Below are 20,000 nucleotides of genomic sequence, written 5' to 3'. Positions count from 1 at the left end.
GGATGTGTATTCATTGTCAAAGTTGGCAAATCATCGTCGACAATGGAAGTAGATGCCTGTCATGTTCTGAAGTAGATGAATATTCATGGCCGAACGATGATAAAACAGAATGTGAACCGATTCCTCCAACATATCTTCACGTATCCGAAAGTGTGGGTATTTTGTTTGCTACTTTAGCAACCATCGGTATTGGTCTTGCAGCGGCTACTGCAGTCTTCTACGTCCTGCATAATGACCATATACTCATAAAAGCATCAAGTCGTGAACTAAGTTACATCATTCTAGCCGGGGTAGTCATAAGCTACATACATACTTTCTTCTTCATGTTAAAACCGTCTACTGTGGTCTGTACTTGCAGACGATGGCTTGGTTTTGGCATGACCATGATATACGCAACTTTGATGACAAAGACGAACCGTGTCTATCGCATCTTCAAGAACGGAAGGAAAAGTGCAGAGCGTCCGAAGTTTATTAGTCCACGATCACAGATTGTCATTACATCGCTTCTGATTTCTGTACAGGTAGGAGGCATATTGTTTTTTTGGTTTTTTTGCCAACTTTGAACATGAAGATTTGTGTAGAGGTCTTTCTTTTGTGTAAATTACCTAGTATGTGCAAGGTTTTCGATTGTCTTGGCTATCTAGGATCAACAGCTAGACAAGTTTGTTATCTGATATTTTTTGTATAATATACTTATAGTAAATTAAATTACACATTACAAAAATATATGGTACAGTTGCAAACTTTAAGACGTTTACCTTTTGCTGTTATATACTTATTTTTACTTTGTAGATTGTGGTGACCACAACAGCCATAATAATAAACCCACCATCAACTGTACTGGAAATGCCAGACCAAACTCGAAATTACGTAGAGCTAACATGTGAAGAGCCCTATGTTGCTATGATCATCATAATCTGTTACCTTGCTATTTTGGTAATTATCTGTGCTTATGGCGCTTTCAAGACACGACGATTACCAAATAATTATAACGAATCTAAGTTCATAACGTTTGATGTCTTCACGACGCTAGTGGTTCTATTGGCCTGTTTGCCTTCATACATCCTCACCCGATCAGCTGTGATGGAGAGTATCTACGTTATCATGGGGACTTTAATCCAAGCGTCCGTCAACCTTACTTGCCTCTTCTTTCCAAAGATTTTCGCAGTCTATTTCGTGGCAGAGGATGATTTGCATGTAGGGTCTTGGCTTTCTTTTCGCACGTCCTTGAGAAGCAAGATCAAGGGAGGCGAGTTGTCGTCGATACCCACAAATTGTACCACAAAGTGCGGCGACCAGCAAGTCGCTGTGTCATGCTGCCATTGCAAGAAACAAGACGAGACAGTTATCACCGAACAAAAGTTGCAAGAGAGAAAAACTGATGATCAAGTGTCTGCGGAAAAACAGTTTGATACAACAGATTCGGACATATGAATGGTTTCTAACTTCTCAGACATCTATAGCAATTGCTGGTGTTCTGATGTTCGTGGGAAATCAAGGCTACAGGAACAGCTACAGTCCAAGTGTTACTCCTATAATAGTAGATTAAACAGATCCATTCTGCTTCAAATGATAATGAAGTCAAAATATTATTTCTATAAGCCTTCAACGAACATTGCAATTTGTTGTTTCCCGAAATGAATATTTATACATTCCGAAGTAAATCTGTTAAAAATTACTTCTTAGACTATACCAAGCATCATTAAACTTATTAGGACAGGTGTGTCCAGTAAACCTAACTGTTGAGGGGGAGTGACCCTTCACAGATATATTAGACAGATGACATTTAAATGATGTATTACTTGTTCATTAGACATAGACTAATTCACTTTCTTTATTAGATTACACACTGGACAATCTTTCTGATAATTGTGTCGTAACGTTGTGATAGGATTTCGTAATGTGAATAGAATATCTTTGTTTATTGATGTGTGTGTGTGTGTGTGTGTGTGCAGGGCATGAAATTAATGCATCAAGTTATTTGTCCCTGCTTCCGAAATTAACCCCTTATCCTGCTTCTGAACCTCGATCAGCGGGCTTTGGATCAATGTAACGTACATTTTACTGTATGTGTCTGAAAGTCTAAGTAAAACTGACTACGTAAATCTCAGAGCCACTTAAATGTTTTGATAAGTCGAGGTATAATCACAAAACTGACACATATAAACTGAAACCATCTTGCTACGTTACCCCACTGTTAGCAATAGAAATTCTGCACTATAAAACTTACTCATCACGTGTTTCTATATTGCGAGTCCTTTCCCGAATCTCACGTACGAGCAACGGTACTTCAAACCGTAATAAGTGAAAAATCTGTGTGTGTATGAATTGAATGATGAGAAATTTCTTAAGACTACTGGTGACAAAAATTGACACAACACGATTCAATATCACAGACTTAAACCCTTACAAAGTTTATTGCATTTATAAATATCACTGACAAACTAAAGTGTTAAATACAACCATGTAATCACTAAATGCAGCCTTTACAAAAACGTACGTGAACTTCCATTTACCAAATTGACTAAATACGTTCTTTTTAATGCATGAAATTTCAACACTACCTTCCCCAACAATAAATGTCCAAAATTAAGTGCTAAATTGATGTAGATTTCTGGACTATGTACTCTTTACAATGTAGTTTTATGAGCTCCGAATTGATATCGAAAAAGAGTCTTTCGATTGATAGCCTATATACTCGCTAGAGCTTTGATTCCACCACACTCGTCCTTTATCCGTTGCAGCTTGTCCTGGTACCAATTTCAACTCGATTGTCAGTTTTGAAAATGTCAATATATGCTGATTGGTCGAAATGAGGAGTGATTATAGTACGTTACTATTATTCAAATGACGTTATCATGTATTAAAGTGTACACGTTCATGCAACTGATGTCTACATTTGAAAATTTGAGACCTTAGAGCCTTGATGTTATTACAAAGATCACGCAACCAAGTGTGATAATTGACATGTGATGTTCATATTATGTACATGTTCCATACATACTCCATACATGTGTTCTAATAACAGCCTTTGCTGTCAGGGCAAGCTGGCTGGAGCGCGAGTGTACTGAAGTCGCAGGCCCAGCGTGTAGACCAGCTAATTGAGTGGATTAATCATCTTTAACTAGTTTACTGCTTGGCTTAAAAATGAAGATATGTTTAATTCTAAAATAAAAGGCATATATAAGTAAACAAGCGTAAAATATAGAATATTGCAGATAACAAAATTAATTAATATATCAACCACTGTTGGTAAAACCTGTCATGATTTATGTGTTCACACAAGTGTCTAATAACTAACTACATGTTTGCACAATTGGAGCGACGCGGTCGGTGTTAAAATAATTCAAACAGAGTCAGTCAACCTACCAAATACGTTTAAGTTAATACCCTTTATGTACAACAAATATTAACTACTATGCTACAATCTATATTAATCAGAAACGTGTTTGCTTGTATAATATATATATATATATATATATATATATATATATATATATATATATATATATATATATATATATATATATTTAATTAGCCTTAATGCAACTTTACTACTATAAACTATTTAAAGAATATAACACAATTACCTATATATGAAGGTGTATGATTTATTCCTTATGATATGACGTAATTAGGGCTCACATGTAATGACAGATAACTATAGAGTATATCACACAGACTACGATTATACAAGATAATATATTTCAGGTGGATGTACCGTTGTTTTTACATAAAATGTATGTTAATTTCATTTAAACATAATTTTTCTCATATTTCGTCATTGTACTTTTCCCATTTTTAAGGACGTTTTCTCAAGAATTCCTGACCTGTTACATGACTGACTGCCATCTCGCTACCGTTTACAACTTAGGGTGGGCGTCACGTAGTGTTACAAAACTACGCTATGATTCATTGAATCGCACTAAAATTCATCACTGAAGGCCGTATTAAATCAATATAATATGTGCTACTCTATTTCTTCTCCTCTTTAGTATTTTGATAGTTATTAACATTATCATCTAAAATGTTTTACTGGAAAAATTGTGATATCCATGGCATGAAGTTTATAAAATTTGGAACGACAAAATAATTATGCACTACCGCTAACCCTAATAATGGTTCATACCATGTTTTAGTTTCTTCTGTACTGTACTGCTCGAAATAAATACGATTTTACAATGCTGTGAAGGACAACAAATTTGAATATTTAGGGATTGGTATTTCAGAAGTTGATGAAGACATTTTCTCCCTAGCTTTGCTCTTGCACTTGAACATCTTCCACTGTTGCTTGTTCGAATTGTGTGGCTTCCATCCATTTCAGGGGAGGACTGAATTTCTTGACGTAGAACCTCAAGTATGCCCTCGTTGCTTTTGCGCCTTGCTGTGCTCAGAAGAAGAAAAAAATATCTATGTGTGTAAATTCTCAAGTGACACTAGTAAGAATTCGATTCCTTAATCTGTATTAAGCATGACGATTGACGGCAGAAACAGGTTAAGTAGATACATTCCCTGTTTCCTTATGTTCAAAGTATGTTGATGTTGTTGTTGTTGTTGTTGTTCTTGTTCTTGTTGTTCTTGTTGTTGTTGTTGTTGTTGTTGTTGTTGGTGGTGGTGGTGGTGGTGGTGGTGGTGGTGGTGGTGGTGGTGGTGGTGGTGGTGGGGTTATATTTCTTTATTTTCATTGCGTGCACAACGATTGATAGACATGTTCCTTTTGTTATAGCCTGTTCTCTCCAAGCTTTACATTTTATGTTATCAGAGGAGTCAATTTCGTTTGAAAAGGAAGCTTTAGCATGATTACATAACACTGAATTATCACACATTGGGATAACAAGAAAAACAGTTATAGACAGAATAATTGCTTGATACTTGATCTTTCACAATAATGAAAGTCATCTCTCTTTAACCTTAACAATCTTTATGGTTTGATTTTACAAAGCATCACTTCCAACATTGACTTCAAAAACTGCTTATTAGGTACATATGACATGTAAATGTCTAAACAATTTCTTCTAGGAACAGTGAATGTAGATAATAACAAACCTGGGCAGCAAAAAGCTTGTCACCAGCTTCCAATTGTGTATCAGTATCTTCAAGGTAATCCAGGTTGATGCCAATTGATCGATCCAAATCACGTTCCTAATGTAAATTAATACAAAGCAAAGTAAGGATTGTTGTCTCACAAGCCTTACAACATTTCACCATGTGATTATTTTGATTTGATATTCAAATAACAACTACTACTACAACAACAACTATTGGTAGGTCTTCAAACTATTTGGATATAAGGATGCAATACCTTTCTTTGTGGTTCCCCTTCACAACAATTTATCTTCACCATTCAACACTTTGTATCGACATTACTGTTTGCAAGATCTTGTTACTTACTTTATAGTATAGCTTCTTTATTTGAGTAAGCAGGGTTGCTTCCAATGTAGAGATGTAATCACCAATACTTTCGATTTTACGTCTACTGTAGCCAGAAAATTGACTGCCGAGTCCAAGGCCTCTAGTCTCAGCAAAATACATCAGTTCGAATGAATTGATCTAAATGTATAAAGAGTTCACACAAATTTCAAATTCGGAAAACATTTACGTGCTTCAAAGGGCATAATCCTTGGATGATCACTAGATTATAAAGCTAACGACAAGTCTGTGAGCCATTTAGTACTGGACAGATTGATCAATGACAATAACTGAATTCAATGCAAATCAATAAGACTTTATTTATCCTAAATGAGCAAAGATGTCATATGCAACAATCCGTACCTTTCCATCATGATTCCTGTCAATAGTCTCGAAGACAAGGTCCGCTGCATAATGAGGTCCAAACAATGCCCGTCCAAGTTTACCTGTGAAATTGGTCGACTGAATATAAAATAAATTTTGAAATTGTTACCAATATCTTTATTGGCACACTCAAAAGCCAACATTTTATGCAGAAAATTCGCACGTTGAATATTACAACATATGCAAAAAAAAAATTCATCATTCTAGATCTGGATATCTTCGATCGGCCCAGTTTTCTCTAACCCTTATCTTCATTCAATTTGCAAGTTGATAAATTGCAGTTAGATTTTCAAACGATCATAAGAATTATGTGAGTAATATACGAGTATTACCAAAACAAAAAGTGTGAAACTTCTTCCAATCAATCATCCTGAAAAGCTGGGATTCTATTAATGATGATGGTGATGTAATAGTCACTTTATCATAAGTATATAGAGTATGACAAAAACAGTACATTTCGTTCAGGGGATGTGAACAATAACTACAATTCAGCCATAATGTACACACATAAGAGACATACAATTAAGCTTCATATAAAAGAACCTGATGGCTTTTCACAACTAACAAGAAACCAATCATTCAATTCATTTATGCATTTCAACTTTTATTTCCAAACCTTGTCCAAGGCGTCTTCTAAGGCTTCTCGGTCGATAGTATTATCCTCATCAAAATCGATTCTTCGCAGAACTTTCAGAAATTCTTCCAAAGCTTTGGCGGTATTGTTATACTGAGATTCAATCAACCTTTGATGTTGTATTCTCTCTCTTCTGTCTCTGTAATTGAAAGATTTCAAAATGTAATGAATGTACTAGAATAAAACGGAGATGAACTTCTTGTTGTTGCCGCTGTTGTTGTTTTCGTTGTTTGTTTCTTTGCTTGTTTGTTTGTTTGTTTGTTTGTTTGTTTGTGTGTGTGTGTGTGTGTGTGTGTGTGTGTGTTTTAAAGACACAATCGGTTGTGTTTTCTGGAGGGAAGCATTCACGAAATGGTAATTTCACACCTTGTATGGATTCAGCGTATTTAATGTACAAATATTAATATGGAAGAGTTTGTTGAGTGCGAGAGATATTATAAAAGTGCATATGTTCAGACGATGACGTATGGGTACATATACCTGCACATTCAAGCATTTAATTATACGGTAATACATGTGTTTTTCTATCGTATTCTTTATATTGCTATCACTTACTGAGTAATCGTGGTGGTCGGTAAGTCTGGTATCTCGTCTCCAAGAAAGTCAGCGTCTCGATCAGCTAGCTTTTGTTCACCGATATCGCAGTTTTCTTTTGAGTACTAAATACATGTAAAATACATGACAATGTAAATTTACTAGTAACTTGGTTACAGTTTAATATTTCTATCAACCCCCTTTGTCGAGGGTAACCCCTGCCTAGATCTCGATGTACATAGTGTAGGACATCAATACTAGCTTGATTACAAATTATACATATGAAACTGACAATGCCAAGTTACTTTATCAAATTTGCTCCCAAGACGACACTATTCCTTCCAAATCCGAGGGTGTTTATGATTATGCAATGCCTAATCGTGATACATTGTGGCAGGAATGACCAGAAAATCCACGACTCCATGCAGATCCGGCGTGCATCACAAATACAAACGTATTCACTCACTCACTCACTCACTCACTCACTCTTTCACTCACTCACTCACTCACTCACTCACTCACTCACTCACTCACTCACTCACTCACTCACTCACTCACTCACTCACTCACTCACTCACTCACTCACTCACTCACTCACTCACTCACTCACTTACTCACTTACTCACTTACTTACTTACAATTAATACACCAAGTGTCCTCGCGTTAAATTCATTGAATCTTGACCGCTTTAGCTCTTTTGTTTTTTGCAGTTCTGAGAGTTTCTTTAAGAAACCATCCTCTGGTTTCATAGACAACCACCAACCTGGAAACCACATACAAGGACAGGAAATAAATTACTTGTAGTGATAAGCCAACACAGATCTGTTATTCTTTTATAATAACATAATAAATGAACACTCAGATGGAAATGGTCCACCTATTCTGAGACTAAAAACATGAAAAACTCGTAGATTCATGCATATTAAACCCCATGTTAATGTATTACACACAAAACAATGAGTGAAACTTTGAGTGGCATCCCATTTAAAAACATGAGCATATATGCTAAACGTGAAGGCAGTACACGATAGAGTTCGTAAGTTCTCAATCATTAACTAGTTAAGATACCTCATATTCTATTAACTTACCATCAAAGCAATGCACGGGATAGTTCACAAGTAATCCTCCATCAACATACATATCAATATTCTTTCCATTCGGATATTTGACTGGTTCGTAAAACCCTGATGATAAATATGAATGTCTTTCGTATTATGACTTTTTAACACTTAACTTTTTAATTCTGTGTCAATTCACTTTTTGGTGCATTTTCAACAGTAAACATTATGCAATATATTGAGTGTATTTCTTGATTCTTTAATATATACCCCAGGGTTAAAATTAATCAACACAAAATATTGAGTAATAAAATCATATTGGATTAATTGAATACTGTTAGACTCCAGAATAACATATTTTGATATTATTAGAATATTATCTGACAATCGGACTTTAGACTCTTCATTGCCAAATCTGTGTGAAGGCCTAGTGTACAATATTGTTTTCACTTGTCAGGCGCATCTTAGCTTTTATAAAAAATAGCGAAACAAGGACATTTTATTTATGAACTAGCCTTATCCTAGACTGTAAAATACGTCGCTTGGGGATTAACTCCTGATCATCCCTCGCCTTTGTGGAAAGGGATGAGAAGAGCGCCCACAACGGCTGATTGTCTTTGAATGGCGCCATTTTATGTCTGATAGCGAAGACATGATAGGTTAATATCCAAAAACAATAGTTCACGCCTCCTAAGTTCTGAAAGGCATGCTAAATTTGGCGCGTTTTCCTAATGTCAGACTTCATGGTTACGATTTGTATACTACGTTCTTTGGTGTTAATTTGAGCTCAGATTTCGCCTTTCCCATCAAGGACTCAAATTCAAAATGGCAGTCGGAACCTGTTGAGAGGCCTGTATTGTAACAGCGCCCTCCCGTCCTCAGTATCTTACCTGGTATAGCAGTGGACATGCGTATGGCCCATCGTATTGGCAAATCAGGAGTTGTCTTTATGTGACAATATTCGACGTCCATCTGATTCACGTTAGTTACCACCACACATAGCTCTGTGCCATACATCATATATGCCTGATGACAAGAAATTCCAGAAACTATGTTTTATAATATAGTTTAAAATATGAGATCAAAGAGACAAACTAAAGATTCATCGTTGTTTGTCTTCAGTCCTATTCGTATTTGGTTTTGCTATGTTCCTGATTGGCCCCCATCATGAAATTTTTGCCCATTTGTTTCTTCGAATCACTATGTCATGATTCACTGATAGAAACTGTACATTCCCTAATATGTTGCATTTACCGCGAGACCGTTGATTTCTAGCGCTACATCTTGGTTAGATAGGTAATACTTCCCGACACGGAATAATACCTAACGTTGTTGAAACATTTCATCTTTGCATTTTATATGAAAATTACCTCTTTGAATGTCAGATTTCTTTTCCCAGTTTTCTCTTCTAACTTATCACCCATCCATGAGAGCATTTTCTTCCCAGGATTCCAACCGTAATCTTTGATGATGTTTGGAACGAGGCTGAAAACAGCACATGCATGATCTGTAAAAAGAAAATGATTGCGGAAATATCTCGGTGTCAGTTATGAGAATGTACATAATAATATCTACGGCAATTTATGGAACTCTCATATCCATACTTAAATACTCGGGCGAAATTTTTCTCTACCTTAAAGTTTAATTTTTTAATTTTTAATTTTAATTTATTTATTTTTAATGAGGGCAAAAATAGTTGACGAAACAACTAATCGAGTTTTGTCCTCAGAGAAAAAAACAACAACAACAACAAAGCAAAACAAAACAAAACAAAACAAAAACATACATATCACACAAATCCGGAGAAGTATTTAACTAAATTCGGAAACAATGACAAATCTTAAAAGAAAGAACAAAATGGTATACATCAACTAATACTGGCTAAGAAGATGGCTTTTGAAATTAGCTTTGAACGTAGTCCGACTTCGAGTGTCTCTTATATGGGAAGGGATAGAGTTCCAAATTTTGGCCCCAGTGAACTTTGTGCTAAATTGACCGTAATTATTGTTGTATTTTGGGATGCTTAAATCATTTCGCTTCTGTTGCCTGGTGTCGTAACAATGACCTATCTTGGAAAAGAAATTTGAGAAGTATGGCGGAACATTGCCATTGATCACATCGTGAACAAAAATTCCTATTTGGTAATCACGTTGCTTGTATACATCTAGCATTAGGAGGCGTTTAAATAAGGGGGGAGAGTGGGTGTTGTAACTACTGAAGGTAATTATGCGAGCAATTTTCTTTTGGATGATTAGTATATCTTTGAGGTAAGACTGATATGTACAGCCCCATACTTCAAGTCCATATGACAGATGGGGAAGAACAAGTGTATTATATATCATCAAAAGAATATGCTGAGGAACTGTATAACGAAGTCTGTACAAAATACCAGTTAGCTTACTCATTTTTTTCTTCACTTCTAAAATGTGGCAATTCCATAACATTTTACTATCCAAATATACTCCAACATAAGAGGTATTACTGACAAAGTTAATAGCCATATCTTTCAACTGAACTGAACCTTGTGCATTATGAGGTTTGTGTCTACCACCAATGAGTAATGCGTGTGATTTAGCAGAATTTACTGTTAATTTGTTCGCATCACACCAGTTTGTAACATTTGCAAGGGCTGAGTTTATATTGCTGGTGTTTGTTGATGAAGAACACTTCTCAGGTGAATGAAACAGGTTCGAATCATCGGCGTAAAGCCTAAAATTGAAAATATCTGAAGAGTTTGGTAAATCATTTATGTAAATGAGGAAAAGTATTGGGCCCAAAATAGACCCTTGAGGAACACCACAAGTTATGTTTTGTTTCATTGATTCTATATTACCAATACTCACAAATTGACATCTTGAATCCAAATAACTTTTAAACCAATCCAATGCCACCCCTCTAATGCCTTGGTGATCGAGTTTTGACAATAAAATGTTATGGTTAACAGTATCAAATGCCTTTGAGAAGTCTATAAATATGCCTGTTGTAGATTTTCCTTTGTCTAGTTCATCCAATAAGTGTTGAACAAGGCTAATAAGTGAAAGTTTACAGCTGTACTTTTCACGAAAACCATACTGGTGCTGAAAGAGCAAGTCATGTTTCTCTACAAAATTCACAACACGTTTACACATTATTTTTTCAAATACTTTGCTAATGATTGGCAAAATTGAAATTGGTCTGTAATTTCCCGTCTCTTCTGGATCTCCTTTTTTGAAGAGCGGAATAACCTTCGCAATTTTAAGGGAGTCTGGAAAACATCCAGTTGAGAAAGATAAATTTACAATGTTACATAAAGGTTTTGAAACATATGGCATAGCATACTTTAGCAGTTTTGCATCGATTTTGTCCCAGCCTGATGCTTTGTGTACATTTAAGCTTGAAATAATGTCTTCTACTTCCCCAACTGAAGTTGGCTTTAGGAAGAAACAGTGAGGTACATAGTCACCCATGAAGTCACGAAAACAACCGTTTCCATTTGCCTGAATATTCTTAGCAAGTTTTTCACCAATGTTAACAAAGTGATTGTTGAAAACATCAACTATATCTGGAATTTCTGTATGAATAACAGAAGTTCCATTACAGAAACTTTTTATCTTGGTAGGAATAGAAGAGTGGCCATTATATATAAGATTGTATGCTAATTCTTTTAATTTTCACAGTGCTATTATTTTAATTGTGCATATTTTGACTTCATACTTGGTTTCTAAAATCGATTTGCGTGAGATTTTGAGATTATGTAAAAATTATTTAAATTGTCAAGGAGCCAATTAAAGGCCACTTTTAAAGAATATAGTTCAAATTATAACAGGTAACCTTTGACACCACACCGAGTAACCTATGACAAAATACCTTCAAGATAACTGTCCCTTTCCTTTGACATCATGGGTACTACTTCATCGGGATCGTATCCCACCGCTAGTAATGCTGCTAACACACTGCCAATACTCGCACCAGAAAATCTCTTTACCTTCTTGAATATTCCCACACGTTTCAGAACCTGAAATCGATATATTTCTTCATGATGTCTTATAATGGATAATATACGGATCATGTCAATATTTTGCCATCGACAATTTCATTGTTACATGACGGATATTGTGTCATTAATCATGATGCCATGTGTCAACATCAAATCAAATTTCATATATTTCTGTTGTTGTTGTTGTTGTTGTTGTTGTTGTTGTTGTTGTTGTTGTTGCTGTTGCTGCTGCTGCTGCTGTTGCTGTTATTGTTCTTGTTCTTGTTGATGTACGAGTTCAATTAGTTTTAGAAGAATAATACAGGTTAAATTGTTAAGTTTTGCTCACTTCATTTAAACCCCTTGGCGTCAATTTGAATAACCCTGTGATCAAAATGAGCTAACTGACGTCATGCACAATCTATGGAACATTTTTATGAAAATCAATTCACAGTCGAAAATATATAGTATTTCAGAGGAATTTTTTTTGCTTTATAGGTAGTAAGACAACACAGAGGCAATAGAAGAGGACAAATAAATGATATAAAGATGGCTATTTAATCACAAAATCTTATATTGTTACATTTAACTTGGTGCACATCTGGCAACCTTTTGTTTGTCAATATGATGGGTCCAAACCAAATAGCCTAAGGAAAGCCGACGCTTGTGGCGCTATCCAATATATTTATATATGCATACATAGGGTTAGAAGGTTAGAAACTGACAGCATTGCAAGCCTGCACAGAAATAACCCACATATGTATTGATATCATACAGGCTTTTATTACAAAATACTATTTATATCTTAATATGCTAATAGCAATTGTTGAGATGCGCACTGCTCGAGTACAGGCATTGTACTAATACCTGAAAGCTAAAGGTCACGTCTATATAATGGCGTTTATTCCATTATCCAATTTCACAACATACAATGTAGAGATAATAAGATATTATTTCCCAATATTTTGAAGAAAATACGGGTGAGATACGGGGTCTTGTCCCTACGAGTTGAGGACGAGTAGTGACAAATGTCTAATGCCACGAGTGGTTTTGGTCTGAAGAAAAAAAATATTCGACATAATATAATAATACTTGTGCCATTTTAATTTCATAAATAAAGTGAAAATGATGAAGATTCTGAACGGGTTCACTCATTTTTCGATAACCACAGCACAATGTCGTAGATGCGTGCTATTGTGACGTTGAACAACCAGGGTAGGTGCCTTAGCTTTTTGTTTGAGCGCACACAACCTGGCTTGCACTTGGTATAATTGCAATTAAGTTGGTAAAGGGGGACCGGCTATGAAATTCTTAAGGGATATACAGTCCTTATCATATGCATTGAATGATGGGTCAAAGTTGACATCCCTGTATTTGTGTTATGATATGAACAAGGTTATTCTCTTGACCATTACTATATTGATAAACAAGTATGTACACAATTGGCTTGACTTGCACAGATCTTTGAAAGCAAGATTTAATATCAAATGTTTATCCTTTCGACCTTGAAATGCAGATATGGTATACCAGATGAACTGTCTTCGATCCAGGTTTGTAGTAGAATATTTAAATAGTGTTTAAAATATCTTGTCTTTTTGTTTATTTAAATAAATCTATCAGACTGTGTTCATGCTTTCAGCCCGGTTTATCATTACCAAGCATGTAATCATGTGGCATTCTGTACAACTTGTTTTGATTTCCCCTTCGAGATAAAAGAGTGTATACATTAGTAACATTGCTTCGCGCAGATTGTTACTAGTGTCATGATAAACAGAATGTATTGCCCTCAAAAACAATAACCAATATAATGTTATGGGGTACGTTTTAAGTATTGCCCTTACACGCACTTACATTTGCCCTAATACACAGTGACTATTGTCATCGCATGCACTGGCTAATTGTCAAGAGTTAGGTCACAGTGGTACAGTATGTCCTCATTACATACAAAGATTCATGTGCTGTTAACAAGAATGCCCTGAATGGCTGCCTTTGTAAAATTTAACTAATGTTGAAGCATACATATGCAATGAGACACAAGGTGACACCACATAAATAGTTATGTTACGTTATGTTATATATTATCTCATATTGTTATGATACATTATACGCTATGTTTTATTATGTTGTGGTACTATCTGTTATGTTATGTGCTGATGCTATGTTATATTATATCCTGTATTATGTTCCAACAATGAGGATAGACATGTCTTCTTTTTCTGTCATGGTAAACATGTTATAACTATTTACTTGAATATGTTATATCATTAATTGTCATTATTAGGTTATGTGTAATGTTATTTTACGCGATGCAATTATACGCTACGCAGGCTATAAAATGCTAAAGTGTTCAAATAACAACAAAACAGCATCTGCATAGTAAAGTTAATTAACACTTATAATAAACCTACCTTCAGAGTACCATGATAAGAAATTGTCTTTACCCCGCCTCCTTCAAATACTAGGTTTTCAAATGGGTAGTCATACTTGTCCAAGTCATTGTCATCCGGGGAATTCAGGCTCTCTGAGTCCCAGAAAGACTCTTCCGGCTTTGACTCAAGAATACCCATGTTTTTCCTTTACCAAACTCCCTGCATAAAAAAGAGTATTTTATTGAAATATGACCCAAGTGATCAGAAACGTGAATTTAACGTGGTGAAACTGTCATGAAATATTAAAATCGCCTTGCAGTGTGAAATATGCATGGTTAACAGGAAACATTTCATAAAGTTTTATCAACTCATATATCGTTTGGTTGTTGTTGTTGTTGTTGTTGTTGTTGTTGTTGTTGTTGTTGTTGTTGTTGTTGTTGTTTGGGAGCAGGGTAACCATAACATTCTAATCATTTAATAATGCACATTGTATTGATGACAGTGCTCTTTGTAGCTTGTTTAGCATGTACAGTGGCATACTCTTAATGTCGTACCTGCCTGCATAAGTTTGACTTTATTGATGCAGACAGTGTTAAATTTGGAACACTCCGTTGAATTGTTGTTTACCCGTCAAAGATACATTACAAATTACCCGTATGTTTGTCCTCTGTTCGTTGACGATGGGTTCAACATATTTGTCCCCGTTGTACATTTTATGTGAAATATCATGCTAACAATAACCAATTGCAATAAGGACAATAACTTGAAAAGTCACATTCAACCAAAATGTCTCATTTAGAGTTGGTAGATTTGAGGTCAAATTGAGTACCTGTCATATACAGTTATATCTGAATGAACTGACAATAAAAGAAGTTCATTTCGTTATGAATAGTAATATTAGTGTAGATAAAGTATAGGCGTTGGCTCCAACGTGTATGGTAAAAGTGTGGTTGTAATGAAAAAGGGCAGATCCTAAAATCAACTTCATACGTTTTTTGATCACTGAGTAGTTTTCAGACTGAAGTCTTTGTAACATTCTTTTCTTAAATATTTTTTTAAAATGTGAATAAGCCTATATGGGAACACCATGCTGCTGACAGACCATATCACTTCTATCACTTGGCGTTCATAATACATAGGTTATGGGTTTTACGATGTCCTCTTTTCCGAAGCAAACACACGGCTATGCGAAAAGAGCATTCCCTTAAACAATCACAATATATCTAATAATGTTCCAAAGGGTATCAAAATGGTTTATTGTACGGAAAAACATGACAAGTGAATTTATATTTGATGCTATATTATTTTGAATTCGTATTCGTTTAGAGTGTGAACAAATTAGCTCAAAAATATGGTAAAAGTTTTGCTTCAAAACGTCAGAATGTCTAAAAATTCTTGTTTTGACCTCGAGCATTCTGCTTTACTTTATGTGTGAACTTTAAGATAGAATGTACCTCGGGATTAATTCCCTTGAAATCAAAGTTCTATAAATCTCCCCATAGACTAGTAGGGCAAATCAAACCTTGTCCCTTGTCTTTTTTGAAGTAATATTCTTTTGGTGTTCACTGTCTGTTTGCTTTCAAGGAAATCGCCAAGCTTTTACAAGGCATATTTCCCGTACTCGACGCCCACATTTGATTCTAAAAATGGTCTAATTTTACTGTGCTAACTGTCAATGTCGGATTATGGGTTGAATTGAGAAAAAACAGTTGTCAGGCAGACATTAGAAAGTTAGTCCTAAACAAAAGAACGGTCCCATCTAATTGCCATGGCTCCTCTGATAGGATAATAGTAATATGAGAATCTGGTATTGAACCGTGGACTTTGAGTCAATATTGGTTTTCCGGAAAGACATATAATACTTTTTTTTAATTGACACATACAAATGAAATTGTGCTGAGATTTTGAGCTCAATGGTATTTAGTATTGGTTGGTTATAATCTGTGTTTTTGGTTTTCAATGATTTCTAGGCTCTTTATTCAATCTCTCAGAGTTTGAAATCGTTACCCTATCTGTACACTTTTGGGGATCTTTTGAAAAGAATTTCCTCAACGTCATATATTCACTGGTTGTAACATATATATCTCTATTTGGAGCTTTCGTCATCATTATTTTTCATATTACCTTTATAGAGTACTGTCAAATCAAATTTATGTACCATGTTTGAACTCTCCAGGTCACGGGTCAGGCCTATCGTCTGACCTTTCACCAGGTCAGGTTATTTCTTGATTTCGAGTTCGAAATAAATGGGTAAGCCAATACCAATACTGGCCAATATGACTTTTAAGAAAATCGATTGTTTTCATTGCATGGTGATTAAAAGGAAATATTTGTCCCGAGTTTGGCCATAAATGCTCATCACATTGTGAGAGCTATAATGTCTACTGATTACAGGGGATGTTGAGTATATTGCAATTCTTACGGATTCCCATTTTTATGATCACATGTCGAAAACTATATCATTTTTGCAATATATAATCACTCCCGTTTTACGACATTTATCACAATATGGAAACTCTCCTTTGTTTACAAAAGTGATGGGATTCTGTTGACTATTCCGTTTTTTGCTCCCCTATAGAGCTATGTAGCATAGACACACTGCACGATTGTTGAGCACACCCTTTAATTAATGTATATTTATGTATCAAAGTACTTTTATGGCAAATCACAAATTTGGAACATTTAGCGGGTAAAAATCTAGAAGAAAGTGTCAATGTTCGCCTGTTACACAATCGGTTAACTTTAAGGTCAATTCTAAACGTAAGCTTATAGATGTGTACTCAACGATACAAATACCATGGTGCCACGCCCAAATATCAGCACATCCATTGCATGCCTATGATGTATTATTTCTATTAAAACTATTTCGTTGTCTCTCTGTCTATAAGCTTATTTCAGAATATCCATGCATGACGGTGGTAATTCGTGTACACATTAATTACTATTTTCAATATATTCCTATTGATATAACTATTGACACGTGATAGTCCCGTGTTTTCCATCAATTTTAGATGGCATACCGTTGTATCAATTTCTGAAAATCCAATCTAACTTGACATTTCTCAAATGTCGAGCTACTTTCTTACAAGAGAGGGCGGAATATAGTCTCTAAACTCGAAAATATGTTATGAAAGTATGCAGTCATCATTGCCAACGATTGCCTTGTCACCTTTAGTTGAAATGTTAGCAAAAGCCCCAGGAACAGGCTGCTTCGGTAGGTAATATTTTTAACTTGTTAGAGAATGCATATCATTGGGTAATGTTGTTAATTTGGCAGATGGACTTATTAGTGTTAAAATCTATCACATAAAAACACGACTCATACCAAAGAACCTACCTGGTAGTTGGAAACAGGAGACAAACTGTGTTCTTTACGCCCTAGATGACGCCACGCCTTTTTATGTGCACAGTTACACCAGTACAGGCAACTTTTTAACTATGAACATTTATAGAATGATGCGTTGGGGTAAAAGGTCACGTCAGGGAATGCGGCAAGAGTTCACTACAGACCCGGGGGAGATGGTAACGGGGTCTGGGAAAACAGACCTGCCTTAAAAGACAATGTTTTTTAATCTGAATGTATCCGAACCCCACGTGGACGTTCCATAAAACTCTGAGCATAAACACTATCCATCGTATAAGTGAACGTGCACGAAACTCCATGCATCGATAGTAGCAGTTTCACCTTACCAACGGGGGTGTGACCACAACATTTCCGTGCTTTACTCTTTCTTGGCATACGTTTCTTGTTGAAAACCCATTTTCTATTGCCTGAAATTCACTTCTTTAAATCTACACAATGTGACTATGTGAATGCAAAAATTATAACGAATACTATGGGATGTTTCAAAAATTGATTAAAAGACGTCCCTACACACGAAAACTGCAAGTCTCTGCGGGCTAACATTTACGTGTATATTGTTCGTTTACAGTGTACAAGAGATAGCTAACGATAAACAAGATATAGGGAAGTTAAATAATGTATTCACAAATACAGCAAAGGTAAATGCTACAAGGAAATCTTCTTTTTTTAAACAAAACATATCATGACCTTGTGCTTATAAGGTGAGTTCATGCCGGAGTAGAAGATACTGAAGCCTTATATATAGACGGTTTTCATTTACAACACGGATGATACCATGCACAAGACTTAGTGTCCTTGAACAGAAACTGTGGATTAAATACCCTGGTTGTTCTATGTCACCACAACCCGTGTCTACGTCACTGGTTCTGTGGTACTCAAAATATAAGTCAAACATTTCAAATCACCATTATTTTCCCGAATATTGCATGAGGAGGCATACTTATATTATTCCTCTATATTTGTCTTCGTTCAGCCTGAAAATAGCGTGACCGTAGCCTAGCGATTCACAATGAGAAGGTCCCATAGGTCACTCGTATTTTCCTTGACCGGAGGAAGGAAAACGTTGGGGAATAATATATTAGTGTCGATGTTGCATTCTGTACAAATTTCACAGTGACCAAATCCACAACATAATTTGAATAAACTATATATGTGTGTTTCATTGCAGTTGCTGGTATATTGGGCCATTGTAATATATACTCGAAGGCATGAATGTCGAAGAAACCATAACAAAACAATGGTCAACAACTGTTACACGTATACCAATGTCATTTAAGAAAAACAGAATGACCTCGTCCCAAATAATGCAAACTAAAATACTAAAAATAATATACGCACGTATACGGTATAGGGTACGTCTACATGTACATGTATAGACATGTTACACAGAGAAATGTATGAAACGTATATAAATACAATGACGCTGCGTGTCATGCATAAAATGTGTACGCGTTTATGTATGTATGTATGTATGTATGTATGTATGTATGTATGTATGTGTGTGTATGTGTGTATGTGTGTGTGTGTGTGTCATCCATCCATCCATCTATCCATCCATCCAGCCAGCCATCTATACATACATACATACATACATACATACATACATACATACATACATACATACATACCTACCTACCTACCTACCTACCTATCTATCTATCTATCTATCTATCTATCTTCAGTGAGGACGAGAAGCCACTGATAACACTATTGTTGCTGACTCTAACATCGTCGGCATTGCTATTATACAGAATGTCATGTTTTATTATAATTTATGTAATGAACGGGATACCAGCGACAACTCATCGATCCAGTGGAATGGAAAGTGAACGATGGTAATTTCCACACATAACATTATAACATTTATAAGTATCCTACTCTTATTCAATTCATATTGCCATGGTATTACAGATATGTGTTTTTTATGTCCAACGGTACGCCGTAGTGTGTTCACGTGTCACCCGTGTCACCTTAACTGCAACTGTTTGACCAAAGAGTTAGACTAGTTTATGGGTGTAGTATCTAATCCAGAGTGACTGACTAGTTGTGCGCCATCTCTAGCCATGTAGTAGATAACAAGAACCAGGTATTGGTTTTCGATGCATTTCTGCGTATACAGCAGCTATACAGTTTGTTGACAATAATCATACCTGATATTGACCGTGGTGACGAAGGTCAACTTTTAAGTTCATGGATATACGGTTCGTTGACGTGTCAATGACATTCGACAGATAGTTTCTGCCACTACGGGTCCATACCTGCACTTTGTTTTGTTGAACCTTTCATATATATA

At 35.6% G+C, this 20,000-nt stretch overlaps 2 protein-coding genes across 2 annotated transcripts in view; one reads left to right on the top strand and one right to left on the bottom strand.

Moving 5' to 3' along the window:
- The window catches only part of LOC144433256 (metabotropic glutamate receptor 3-like), a 5,822-nt gene extending 4,388 nt beyond the window's left edge, over window positions 1–1,434 (top strand). Inside the window, exons 2-3 of the mRNA XM_078121564.1 lie at window positions 1–521; window positions 793–1,434. The exon at window positions 1–521 is cut by the window's left edge and continues 636 nt beyond it. Coding sequence (XP_077977690.1) covers window positions 1–521; window positions 793–1,434 — 1,163 coding nt within the window. The remainder of the gene's footprint in view (window positions 522–792) is intronic.
- A 2,107-nt stretch (window positions 1,435–3,541) lies between these two features.
- On the bottom strand, window positions 3,542–17,782 carry LOC144432681 (uncharacterized). Its single transcript, XM_078120945.1, has 13 exons — window positions 17,681–17,782; window positions 14,383–14,562; window positions 11,866–12,013; window positions 9,390–9,526; window positions 8,910–9,045; window positions 8,050–8,145; window positions 7,600–7,724; window positions 6,983–7,086; window positions 6,410–6,566; window positions 5,773–5,871; window positions 5,392–5,550; window positions 5,047–5,142; window positions 3,542–4,384 (listed from the first exon to the last, which is right to left on the bottom strand). The coding sequence occupies exons 2-13, from the start codon at window positions 14,539–14,541 to the stop codon at window positions 4,253–4,255; spliced, it is 1,548 nt and encodes a 515-aa protein (XP_077977071.1). The 5' UTR covers window positions 14,542–14,562; window positions 17,681–17,782; the 3' UTR covers window positions 3,542–4,252.
- Window positions 17,783–20,000: the final 2,218 nt, after the last annotated feature.

Source organism: Glandiceps talaboti, chromosome 3 (assembly GCF_964340395.1).
Source record: "Glandiceps talaboti chromosome 3, keGlaTala1.1, whole genome shotgun sequence".
Lineage (NCBI taxonomy): Eukaryota > Metazoa > Hemichordata > Enteropneusta > Spengelidae > Glandiceps > Glandiceps talaboti.
Note: the sequence above shows the minus strand (reverse complement) of the source record. Positions and strands in the feature narration are given on the sequence as shown.